General features: G+C 44.3%; 1 protein-coding gene across 1 annotated transcript; it reads right to left on the bottom strand.

Moving 5' to 3' along the window:
* Window positions 1-11,265, bottom strand: LOC6731717 (neurogenic protein big brain). The gene is made up of 5 exons (XM_016179884.3): window positions 10,725-11,265; window positions 8,551-8,717; window positions 7,779-7,905; window positions 3,068-3,275; window positions 1-2,251 (listed from the first exon to the last, which is right to left on the bottom strand). Exons 1-5 carry the CDS (start codon window positions 10,919-10,921, stop codon window positions 851-853), a joined length of 2,100 nt encoding a protein of 699 aa, XP_016024392.2. The 5' UTR covers window positions 10,922-11,265; the 3' UTR covers window positions 1-850.
* Between the last annotated feature and the right edge of the window lie 2,230 nt (window positions 11,266-13,495).

The following is a 13,495-nucleotide window of genomic DNA, read 5'->3' as shown; positions in this document are numbered from 1 at the left end:
TCTTTCTTGAATGAACTTGTCTTTATTTTGATACACAATATATTTGCGTTGATCTCTTAGGCTCTAACAACTATTAGCAAACGGGTTTATCACTAAGAAAATACAATTATTTTAATAAGTAAGCATATATATTGGTATCGACTTCCGAGCCTAGGGTCGTAAGATTTACAGGATTAGCTTACGTCTATATGGACTATATACAAATTAAAATCGAAAAGTAAACGAAAATCTTTGAATGTCCTCGGAAAATGGGAAGTGTACATATGTATGAACTTTGAAATATAACGTACAAAATGCTTTAGGTAAGTTCAGTCTAGTTTTGCATTCACAAGAAACATAAATAACCAAATGATTTGCCAAAACAAATATGAGTTGTAACAAAAGGCTGTTATTCAAAAAATTAAGTTTCTTTTGACAAAATGAGTATGTAACCAAGATTGAACAAAACTTAAGGGATGTAGCTTAGTTAAATGCACCTGTCTTTCAGTCTAGATCACCTAGATCGCTTAGTCTAGCTTTCGGTTAGTTCCTTAAGCGTACATGATCTTTGCTAGATCGCATCGTCGTTGTCTGCTGCTAGGTGTAAGTTCCTCGTCGCGTTGACTCTGAATTAATACAATGTGGCTATGCTGCGTCTATCTAAACTAGGACTATGCTAGACTATATGGGGCTGAGACTTGCGTACATTTCCTTTGGATGCGATGCCCGAGTGCTACTACGACTACGACTAAAACAAACTGCTCTGCTTGGCTAGGCTGCAGCGGTGCAGGGTCATGGTGCCTCCGGGCTGGAGGGCGAGGGCGTGGATCCCTGGCGGCGGCGTGGTCACCGGACCCCATGACAGCCGCTTTCAGTTGGGCCTCAGCGGCAGCATTCCATAATGTTGCTGCTGTTGTTGCATCATCATCTGTTGCTGCTGCTGCTGTTGTTGCTGCTGTTGTTGCTGCTGCTGCTGCTGTTGTTGTTGCTGCTGTTGGGCTGTCACCGCTGATCCTTGCGAGGTTGTGTAGGTCACAGCGCACGCTGCCGGCTGGGATACCACAACTGGAGCGCTCACTTTCCGCTCCGACTGCGTGCGAATGGGTTGCGGGTGGGCTGCATTCGGCTGTGGGGGCGGGGCATACATCAGCATGGGCGGTGGCGGAGGAGATGGCTCCACGCTGGGATGACGAGCTGGCGGCGTGACAGCCGAGCCGTGATATGAGCCATAGGAGCTGTCGTCCGACTGCGCCGACTGTCCGCGATTCCTTGGCCCCGTCACGCTGTACAATTGCTGCGGGTCACGTCGGTCATACTTGTGATTTCCGTCCATCGGCGTGGGATTTGTGCGTGTGCCGTAGACCGGCTGGAAGCCCTGCGGCTGCTGCTGAGGATCGGGCATCATCTGTGGCGGAGGCTGCATCTGTTGCTGCTGCACCCCCATGTTGGGCTGTTGTTGCTGAAGCTGCTGCTGCTGCTGCTGTTGTTGCTGCTGGATTGGCTGCTGCTGTCCTCGCATGGAGCCCCTCATTCCGTAGATGCTCTCGCTGCGCTGCTGCATCTGATTCTGGACATTTTGGTTCTGCAAGTGGGAGGATTGAGGTGCGGGTGCCACCTGTTGCTGCTGCTGTTGTTGCTGTTGCTGCTGCTGCTGCTGGGTGCGCATGGGATAAAGACTCTGGGCGGGCACCAGAGGACCTGGACGGGGCACAATGTCTCGATTAATGGCCGTGTTGCTCTTGGCGTACACAGATTGCGAGCGATTCAGGTTGTTCCTGGTCAGAGTGGGCGAACGGCAGTATAGGGAGCGGGTTCCTCCGTACAGAGGTTCCTGCTGCTGATCATACTTTGAGGAGAGCGGAGGAGCCGTGTACAGATTCTGGCAGTAGTTGCCCTGACCGGCGTTGGCCACCACGCCCGGCATCTGGCCCATGTTGGCAGCTTGGTGCTGACCATTTCCGGCCGCCTGACCTCCGCCATTGCCATTGGACTGGCCACGCGGGTAGGTGCCTTGCGACTGCTGATACTTGTTGGGCTTCTCCATGTCCATGTCGTAGTTCAGCTCGTCCTCCGAGTGGATCGAACTGGAGTCGTTGTCGATGCTGCCCTTGGTGTGGCGCAGGTTGCGGTTGCGCGAGTTGAAGATGTACTCGTACACCAGGCCAGAGGCCATGCCGCCCACCAGTGGTCCGAACCAGTACACCCAATGGCTGTCCCATTTGTTGAGCACAAACGAAGGACCCAGGGAGCGGGCTGGATTCAGGTATGGCATCTGCAAGGAGAAGAGCGAGGAGAAATGATTTGGTTAGACGTCTGCCAAGCAAGGAAAGTACTTCACGGTCTGCACAAGTCGGCCAGTCAATGTCGTTTGTGTCAACTTCTAGCTGGGAATATTCTCCATCAAAGGATACTTGTGAAAGAAGTTGGCAAACAAAGCCGAGAGTAAACTGTTTAAACAATTTGAAGAGTTTAAGAAGTTCGCAGCAGTTTCTAAGTCGAAGACTTAAGTATGAAATAACTTAATTTAAATGATCCTTGAGGAGTTCAAAGGAATTTAAAGTGGGAATTGTGTAGCATACTCGTAGACCCCTAAGGACATTAAGATAGTGCCTAAACTACGCTTTATCCGCGATTTGTCTTAATCGTAATTCAATCCTGCGTCGATATTAACTTGACTTTAATCGGTTCCCCCATCGGAAAACTTGGCCGTGTGATGGCATCTTCTTTGGATGCCGCCACCGTCTGTCTGTCCGTCCGTTATGCCAGCAATGCAGCTCAGTCCAAGGAGTTCCTTCGCTAAATTAATTATCCCCTGCAACCCAGCAGCTCGACCTTCCAGCGTCCCACGATTGTGGGATAGTCTCTACCTGAGTTTACCCAGTTGATCCCAGCTCGTCCGTTGTCATGCTGCGATTTTGCACCAACAATCAAAATGACAGCGTCACTGTCGTCGGCAGGTGCGTTTCAGTTGTTTGTTTTCGGCTCGTTTTCGGTTTTGGCGGGTTCTGGTTTTCATTTAGCTGATTTCTGATTTCTGACCGGCATTCCTGGATCGCGAGATTGGAGTTGGGCGGGGTAGTCAACTTACCGACACAAAGCAGCAGGCGCTGTAGGCACATCCAATCGAGGCGGCCGAGTTGCCCATGAACTTCTTCATGGGATCCGTGGATACGAAATAGCACAGAACCACCAGAAAGGTGAGGATGAATTCCACACCGAATCTTTCCCAGGCGGCCAGAGCAGCGCTATGTGAGATGGCGGCCTGAAGATTTCCCTGGTAACCGGGCACAGTTACGCTGTAAAATAAAAATAAAAAAGAAAGGAGAAATGAGTATATTTTATAATGACATTTCTTCATTTATATATAGAGTATATAAATATTTTCAGTTGCAAGTTCCTTGTACAAAAACCGCACCATTTCGATATCGGAACTCAAAGTTTTCGTCGCTAAAAGCCGATGACAATTTGTTTAATTTATTATTTATCATCCTGACAGTTTGGCAATCAACCCTCCAATCCATCCGCACCCCGCCAAAGTCAATTCCATTAATCTGCTCCCAACATCAACTGCCTCAACATCATTTAGCTTGTCAAAGTTTCAATTACCAAAGTTGTTGAGCACCTTTTGGGCCAGATGAGTTTGAATCCTTGCGATTCAACTGCCGGATGATTTGTTTCCCGCATGCAGATGCAAAGTTCCTCGCAAGCTCCATATATTATGGCGTTCTAGAAGTTGATTGTTGTCACAGGAATCTCCGTGAGATAACATTTTGCTATGCGGAGCAGAGTGGGTATTTATATAGTCGTGCCGCAATCCTTTACCACACCGAATCCGCCCACTTTGAGAATCCGGAAATAAGTGCTTTCGGAATGCACTTAAAAGTACTTCAGCAAATAGGAAATTGCTGCAAGTTCCGGCTGCACTGCGGATTGAGGTGAGTTGTGGTGGGCGTAAGGTTCACCAACTCTGTGCAACGGATTAGTGGCCATTGGTAGGTCCTAATCCTCGACTGCCTTTCGAAATTCCTGGGCACAGCTGCTTCCGAATCTTGATTAAAGTTTGATCGCTTCGAAAAGACATGTTCGGTTGGTTTGGAATAGAAAGTGACCCTTGTTTGCTCATAAATCCATAGAGTGCTAATTTCACAGGGCACACGAGTGGCCAACAGGCACTCATCCACGGGGATAAACAAACACTCAGCTGGAAGCGCTGGGGAGGAAGCAACTAAGTAGCCGGAAATGGCAGAATGTTGGGCGGCTTTCAGCAGCTCTTCCTGCGCAAATTGTTTGCGGAATAAAAAAAATGCCAAAAGAAACAAGTGGCAGCCGAACTGCAAACTTGAACTGTGAACCGGAATCGTTATCCTTATCCCAATCCCCAAGCGAAGTCGACTCATAGCCCATTTTCTCGCACTGGTGGCCACCGCGTATCCGGGTGAAAGGCGAATTGCGGATTGCGGATTGCGAACTGCAAACTGTGAGCTGCGGATTGCCATGTGCCATTTGCAACGCTCCTGGTTTGCTTTCGTTTGCTTTTCGGTCTTTTTTGGCTTGTGGCTGCCTTCCAAGCTCATTGGGATGCTAGGGACTGGGTATGGAGCACTTGAATTCCCGATGCGACCGCCAAATGAAGTTACTACATGTAGTAGCTTCGCACTTGACTTATATCTTGGTAAACTAGGGACATTTCATTTTTACACCGCTTGAAATTAAACAATAATCAGAAACTCATTTCACTTTGTAGAAACAATGAGGATTGAACCTGCTTCCTCGAGTTCATCGAATATAAAAGTTCATTTTAAATGCACTACTTTTGACCCCGTTTCTCAGGTGTTTTTTCTGAATGCCGGCAACATAACTCTATAACTGGACCACCTGTGCAGCATTGGGGATGAGGATCCGGGGGCCACCAAGTGCAGGCAACCGGAAACACTGGCAGGATGCTATTTCCAAGTGCGATAAGCCTGCCGTAGGAGTAGCAAATAAAGAAAGGGGAACGGAATCCACTGGCGAACGGATTTAGTAATTGAATTGCCCATGTGACACGAATTGATTACGATTTCGATTTCTAAAAACCAACCCTTCAACGGCAGGAAGTGCATTTCCATGCTAGATACAAATCGACAGGCACACAAGGAGAATAGAAAGTTGGGGTTTCTGATTTTGTCTTGAGAAAATAAATAAATATTAATCAGATATTATTATAGAATATAAATCAGCCTTCATAAATGTGTTTAAAACCTGAGCAAAGCGAATTTAAATAATATGAAGGCTATTCATTGACCCTGAGCAATGACCATTGATTTTCTCTCAGTGCAGGTACAGATCTCTCTCCTTTTTTCTGAGTTGTCCAGTTCGCTTTGTTGCAGTTGGCTGCTTGAAATTTAAATTTGTTCGTTTTGAAATCCTGTTCTCCGTTCCATTCGTCGTGCATCCTCGGCAACAGTAATTTTCTGTTTTCGGGCAGCAGGTGTGCACCACCGATCACCTTTTTTCCAGCTGCTCCTCGAATGACCAACCAGATCGCAGAAGCGGACACGTGTTTGATTTCAAGTTTCCGCACCACGCATCCTGCGCAGGCGCAGTAGCCTGGTTAGCCGGCTCTGCCAGGAGAACCTGGGGACAAAGGCCCATCCGAAAGGGAAATGTTAATTATGTTCTTCTGCTTTCTGGTTTCTTTGCATTGCTTGGCTGCCCGCTGCCTTTGGCGGCGGCCTCTACCTGATTTTTATCTTTCCACATTTTCAAAGGCTACTCGCATTTTTGGAACGTGCTCGGCGTGCGTTCTTCGTGCCACAAAAAAAAAGGCCATAATAATAATAATATGAATTGAGAACGGGAAGAAATCATTGAAATTCGAGGAGCAGCTAAAGACTATTCAAATATTCCTGAGCCGGATATCGATACTCAGGTTCGTTTCCCCCGCCCCCGCGTTTTACCCATTCCAAGTGCCCAAATGTTTCTTCAATCGCTTTTTGTTTCACAAAAGATAATGAAGTTCATACTCGGTTTTAGCTCGCTGGTACTTTTTTTTTTAGCTACTTGGCCACATGTGGCATTTGCATCGCAATTAGGGTAAGTGCCAAGTGACATGTGACAGCGGAAAAGCGGAGAAGCCAGAAGGAGCAGCTGAAGTGGCAGGTCCTTGGAGAGTGGGTGTCTTGCCCCTAGATTTTCTAAAAATGCTGTTTGTCACACATTGTTGGCGGCGAGGGAACTAATCGGTTTCCTGCTCAAAACAGCATTCAAAAAATCTGTTATCCTTACTTCTGTTTTAATCTATATAAGCTATAAATCCCTAGCTAATATGGTTATAAAGGTTAAGCTTAACAAAACCACGAACAAATTAAGTTTAACACCCATCATAAAATCACGACGATTTCGGAGAAATCGCCAGGCGCAGCTATAACCTACATATATATATATATATATATATATATGGGCCGAATCTAAACCAATTAATCAGCACACACAGGCAGCTGTGGGGAAGGAGCTGTGCGGTTCCCCCAGTCTCCTCTTTTTAGGTAAACATATGTTCCGACTAAAACACTCGATGAACTCGTTGGACCCTAAGAAATCCATATCGGAGGAGTAGAAGGAAGAAAAAAACCCCGAACCTGATCGCACTGGCAGCAGCTGAAACATGTTTCTCCTCGTCCCTTTCTCCGCCTCCTGATTCTTGGATCGGATCTGTAGAAAGTAAAGATGCCAACGCACTTAAAAAGAGGCTTCTCTTCGAGGGTCGAAACAGATGTCGAGCAGACAATCGGGAAGAGGCATTAACATTAACATTGCTGCTGCCAAAAGGAGTTCAACGCACAACAAAAAACTGGAGCGACATTTGAAAAATGGTGCGCATGCGCAGATATATATATACTCTTTTTCCCGTTTCCATCGTCCTTCGTCCTGCGATTTCTGGTTACAAAGGAAAAACCGTGACAGGCAGACAGATTTTTGGCTAGCTGGTGTGCGTGTAGATCCTTGGGCTACAGCTACGGGTCCCTTATCTAGGCATCACAAAGAAATTTCATTTTCGAAGCGGGAAATCACTGCGCAAACATCTGAGCAGAGGGGCAGATGTTTCTCCGCCAGATAGGGAATCCTAGCCTACCTGCGTCCTTTTTCCTGCAGGTGATTGTGGATATGTACATGTGTGTGTGTTCGTCCTAGGTTACCTGCACATTCCTTTTGTAGGATTTCCCATTTCTACGCATTTCACGCTTCCTGTCGAGAGTCCTTGTTGTACAGTCATCGCCCAAAAGTGCGTTTCATCTGTCTCTATCCGATTTATCCTAGTATCCCTCTGTCCTGTCCCACAACCTTTTGCGCCTTGATTTACGACTTGGTTCTTTGGACAGCCTGTTGGATTTAATTTGAGACTCTTCAGTTTGCATTTGGGCAATTCCACACGCAGGATGCAGGATGTCCTTCGCATAATGCAGCAATTGCTGTGGTCAGGCGTGCAAATACACACAGATTTAAATACACTGTTGCACACCGAAAATTTAAAATGAATTCCTGTTCAATTGAGTTTGTCGTCCTGTACTCGGCAACATAATGCTTTTAATGCGGGGATTTGATGTGCATAATAGATAGCCTCGACTATCAATGGCTTTCCTCAATCAATTGGTTTAATTATTCATGTGAGGCTTTTCCAAAGGATTTCGTATTTAATTCAGCTGCTTTAAACTCCATATATTGGGCAATGTTTATTTATGATATTGGTTTACTTGTTTTTAGACCAATGATTTGTGTACTTAAGATATGCGTAACTTAATAAATTCCAAAAGAAAACTTACCCATAAAGCAGAGCAGCTCCGGCGATTCCTCCGCCACATTGTGCGGTTATGTACATGGCAGCTCGGATCGGAGATATGGATCGCACTACGCAGAGAGCCAGGGTGACGGCGGGATTGATGTGGGCGCCTATGAAGGGGAAAGCATAGCTTTAGATACTGGCGGCAATCTCTGGTGGCCACCCAAAGGGGAGCACCATTTAATATCACTTTGACACTTCTTCGGAAGGCATTCCATATAGAACAACATCATAACTTAATGCACAACCAATTGGCTGTGAAAAGGCGGGGAATTGCAAAACACACACAAAATGGGGGAGGTTGCAGGAAAATCAAGAACACATGTTTCAAGACGCTTTCCAGGATGGGGTCCCAACTACATTACTCTGGTCTTTGGTCTGTTTTCCTTCTTTTCTTTTTTTTTTACTTGTGAAGACATTTAATTGCCTTGAATGTCAACGCAAATGAACAAATACATAAATACCAGAATAAATGCAAGGGAATAAGGGAAAAATAAAGAAGTGGGGAACTTGGCCCGGCAGCGATAAGATTCCAAGGAGGTGGAGTAGGTGGAGCCGCATTGGAGTGCATTGCCTTCTCGAAAATATAGCAAACAAAGAAGGGGGGTTCCGTGTTCTGCTGGCTGGTTATGGTCATGGGGCTCCCTTGAAAACGGCAGTTTCCCACGCAATTCCAATGGGCAACCCGAAAAGAGACACTTGTCGCCCCATTCCGTTGATGTTTTTGCGCTTGTTTATTGTCTACTTCGACTTACCCGAGATGTGGAGGAAGCACTGCGTCAGTGTAGCCATCGCCAGGCCGGAGGCCAGAGCCGTGGCCAAAAGCACGGACGACACACTGGCCCCCACTCCGACGCCAGCGGCGGCACCGCAGACGATGAACACGTACATGAAGGAGGCCAGACACTCGCTGATGATGGATCTGGAATGGAGAAGGAGGAGGCAACGAGCCCGGGGTTAGCATGGTTCCGCAACTGGGTTTGGTTTGCATGTGGCACCACCGACTGCATGTGGAGTGTGTACAGTACAGTGAATATTGGTTGCAATAAATTTGTTTATTTTGGGGTTTAAGTAACGTAAGACTAAGCATGTTAAGCCAAAGGATTTAAGGGTAGTAAAAAAGATTAAACCAGAAAATTTAAGATTCAAGTTTAAATAAAATCCGTACATTATTCCAAAAGTTTTTGTAGTGCTGCTTAAGACTTTTCCAACTTAGCTGGTCTCTACTGTACTGCACAAATCAAGTTGCACACAAAGCTCTTTTTTGTTGCCCTCAAGTCGTGGAGTGACAATTAAGCAGGGGGCGGGTGGGCAGGCTGAGGAGGAGCTAGAGGGATTGGAGGGACTGGGAGTGGGCTCTGTAGCGAATGGGGGAGCTCTAGGGGAAGCGGTCTGATGAGCAGCTGCAATGCCGCCGAATCCAGTTGATTCACATTAAGCTAAAAACGCAAAGTCCGCTGCACGATAACGAAAATGCAAACAAATCGGGGGATTTATGGATTTCCATAAAATCATATATTCAGCTGTTTGATTTGGCAGTGGCGCTTCTCTTTAATTGGAACTAAATATGTATCTCAACTTCTGCCCTGCTTCCCACTAAGTTCAAGTTTTTCATTTTAAATGGTCAGTCGGAGGAATTGAGGCAAAAGTGTCCCGCAGTTTAGCTGGAATTTAAGCGTTCGACATGCTGCTGGCTAAGATTTAATTACTCCATCAGCTCGTGATGAAATGTTTGCTATTTGCCAGTTCCCTGAGCAAAAGGTCCTTGTATGGGCCACAAAGTGCTCGAAACTTTGGCGGTGTTTAGTTTGGCGATTATCTTGATGATGTGCGTCTGGTGAACACTTGGATTTCAATTTCAGACAAAGCCAGCTGACATCCAACAATTGCCATCTAAAGTTGAGCAAATTGAAAGCAAGTGCAGATAATGACTACAAAAACAAAAGGTTCGAAGATGGCATACACGCGAAAAAAAAACCCCGCCATTTAGATTGAAGATTTAGATTAGCATAATAAAGGGTAAGTGAATATGTATTCGAGATACAATTATGCTTTTCTCTCTCTAATGGGAAGTAATTGACCTATTTGTGATCATACACAACAGTTTGTGGTTTTATAATCCCTAAAAATCATTACCCTAATTTGCTGCAATAAAATTATCAGTTTTTTTATCAGAACTTTAAAAATAATTGTCTGAATATGGAATGATATACCTCGCTGATCTCGTAATTCAATTTCCAATCAAACTGTGTTCAAAAATGGGAACTTTATTTTTTCGCCATTTTTTGCAAATTTTTATGATGTTACCCCTTACAAAAAATGCGAAAATTGACCTAAAAATTCATTTTCCTAAATCCTTCAAAAAGTGATAGAGATCGTTAGTACTGGTAAATAGCTGCTCAAAACAGTAATTTTCTCATCTATATGAGATGTTTTAGCGAAGTTATGGCAAAAATTTCGTTTATAAATACCAAGTTTTTGCCAAAAACCGTTTTTCCGAATTTCGGTCATCAAATAATCGATTTTTTTGCTATAACTTTTAAAATATTCGTCTCAATAAATAATGTTATACCTCGTTGAACTCGTAATTAAATTCTTAATACAGCTGTATTTAAAAAGGACAATTCTAATTTTTTGACATTTTTTGCAAATTTTGATGATGTGACCCCTTATAAAAAATGCGAAAATAGACCCAAAAATTAATTTTCCTAAATCCTTCAAAAAGTTTTAGGGATCGTTAGCACTGGTTAATAGCTGCTCAAAACAGTTATTCTTTCAACTATATGAGAAGTTTTAGCGAAGTTATGATGAAAATTCAGTTTGTAAATATCAAGATTTTGGCAAAAACCATTTTTCCGAATTCCAGTCATTAATAGTTAATCCCCCTATATTTTATATAAATATTTATCCTAGGACAGGCTTGACTTACCTCCAGAACTCCAGCGTGCGAATCTCGGCCTGCATGCTCCGCTTGGGAGCCTGCAGGGTGCTGGACAGGCGATTGTTGACCCCGTGGCCACCGCCGTGCGAGTCCTTACGCATCGCCTCCAGGCGCTCGAAGAGCGTCACGATGTGATAGTCTATGTTGTGCTCCAGGGGCACGGTGTGCAGACTTTCGTCGGCCATGTTGGACTCAAAGCACGATTTGTTTATGTCTACTAATTAAGTAGTTGAATTAAGCGAAACACGCGACAAGAGGCGGCGAAGCTGGCGAATTGTTGGCTGGTCGATGGCTTCACTTAGACACACATTTCGCACACTGCAAATTGCACTCAATTTATGTCAATTGACGAGTTTCTGAACTTTCAACCGATACGAGTCGCCCGATCCGTTGTGATTCGCCTTCTACTTCGACTGTGACTTCGAACCGAAAACACGTCCGTATTCAAGCGCGAGTGGTGAGCGAATAACCGAGTCGAGTCAGAGTCAGGTTGCTTCTGCTCGTCGACATCGACGTCCACGGCCCTCAGGAACAAGTTGAAGTTGCAACTCAACTCACCACCAACACCACCACCACTATCGCTCGGCGGCGGCAGCGAAACAGCTGCCCACTCCACCGACGCAGTGGTGGATAAGCAACCCCTGCACTGAGAAATAAATAAGCTGCATTTGTCACGGACTTAACGATAGAAATCTGCAAGCAAAAACAACATTTTAATAACTCAAAATTAGAATTTGAATATTATTAACTTTCCTGTACACATATAAATCAGTAAATTCCAATTAAATATATATTTATATAAATCATTTTTTAGTTTTCCACTCTTAATTATATTTTACATTTTATACATTAAAAATGTATTATTACATACCTCATAAGATAATATCAAGTATCAAATATATTGATTCCAGAGTTACCAAAATATGCTCAGTGCATTGGAACGAAATGGAAACGAAACAGAGGTCCTGTCAACCTGTTGGTTTTACCGCCATACATGAGTGATGCTTCGTACTCACCACCCATTCGGCAGCATAATCATAATCATAAGTTGGCAAGTTAATTGCGCAGCACTGATCAATAACACAGATTCCAGATTCCCGGAACCCAAAGATGATGATGATGGTTCCGACGATGATGATGATGATGGGGAACACAGGCAGCTGGGCCTGGGAGCAGCTTTCATTGAAAGCATTTCCCTTTTTCGACACATTAATGAAATGTAAAATAATCTGCCTGAATGGGCAAAAACTTTCATTAGATGAGATGGGCATGCCACTCTTGTGGTTATCTCGGTGTATTAAAATGAAACTGATTTCGATCCCAGGACCAAAGGCACACTTGAATTCACCAAATTATAGTTATGATATAGTCCGTATAATAATTAGTATATATAGAATACATATCGTGAGAAAGATTATTTAATTAAAATACATCCATTATCGATTACATCCTTTACAATCCTTTTTGTGATTTAATATGTATGACATTAAATTCTTTATGTAGAGATTTAAGCACTTTAAGATTGAACATTTTCCCGAGTGCACTTTCGGGTCAGAAACTCCAAAGGGAACTGCCGAAAAGGGGCCATTCTCACCGGTTCACATTTTCCGCATCACTAAAAACTATAATTATGAGCCCTAACCACTTGATACCCTTACCTGTCAATTGTCAAGCTGTCCTCGTGTGAGTCGAGTGATTCTTCAAGCCCAATGAGCTGTGAAAGTTAAGAAATTAGGTTCGCCACTCCGTGGACGAAGTGAAATCAATCACGCAGACTTCTTTGCCCGGCCACAGAAAAGAGGGGCTAGAAGAAAGCGAGGAGGCCTCAGAAATTTCGTCACTGTTTGCGATTTTCTACATTATTTTTTTCCAACATTTTTTGCAAACTTCGCAAAAAAAAAGGGGGCGGAGGAAGGCAGGGGGCCGTCGGAAGGACGTTGCCATATATGGCACGATGGAGCACCACGATGATGATGATGATGATAATGGGGATGATGATGCGGAGGAGACGCCGAAGGAGACGAGACGACAAAAGGCTCTGGCTCTGGACCTCTGAGCGTGGGAATTATTTTGCACACACTCTCTGTGTGTGTGTGTGTGTCTGACTTTTTGTTTTTCACTTTTTCACTTTTTATTTCGTATTTTTCGCTCGTTTTTACGTCGAGGTCGCACGGGGTCGTTCCTTTGGCCGGTCGAAGGTAAGGTAATAATAAGATGTTTTGTTTCAATCACATCGTCGTCATCATCATCATCACCGTAATCATCGTTGCCGGTCTTTCTGCTCGTGTGCATACAAGATCCCCTTTCTGCGAACATGGAGGTAGCTCAAGTTTTTTTTAGTTATTTTACAAACAATATTGCACTTTGTTTAAGCCATTTTTGGGAATATATAAATATCAAAGGCATACATAAGTTATTCTATCACATTCATCACTATTAATAAGACCCCCTCTGGATACACCCATGTGCTTACGTATCGTGGGAGAAAGACAACGAGAGTAACCGAATATGCTCATCTCATTTTGGAGATATGCTGGCGTGTTGTTGTTGGCGGTGTTTACTCTTTTTTTGTGGGAGAGCAGAAAGGAATTGGAGATGAAGCTCTTATCCTTTTCATTCTTTTCTTTTGGTTACATTAAGCTGAGCTTGATAATGCCACGCATTTAATATACCCATTACTACTCAAGTTCCGGAGTATACTCTATTCGTACGGTTGTAGCTACAGTTAGGAGCATAACAAATATTTAAACAAATTTCAA

The sequence above is a fragment of the Drosophila simulans genome, chromosome 2L (genome assembly GCF_016746395.2).
Source record: "Drosophila simulans strain w501 chromosome 2L, Prin_Dsim_3.1, whole genome shotgun sequence".
Classification (NCBI taxonomy): domain Eukaryota; kingdom Metazoa; phylum Arthropoda; class Insecta; order Diptera; family Drosophilidae; genus Drosophila; species Drosophila simulans.
Note: the sequence above shows the minus strand (reverse complement) of the source record. Positions and strands in the feature narration are given on the sequence as shown.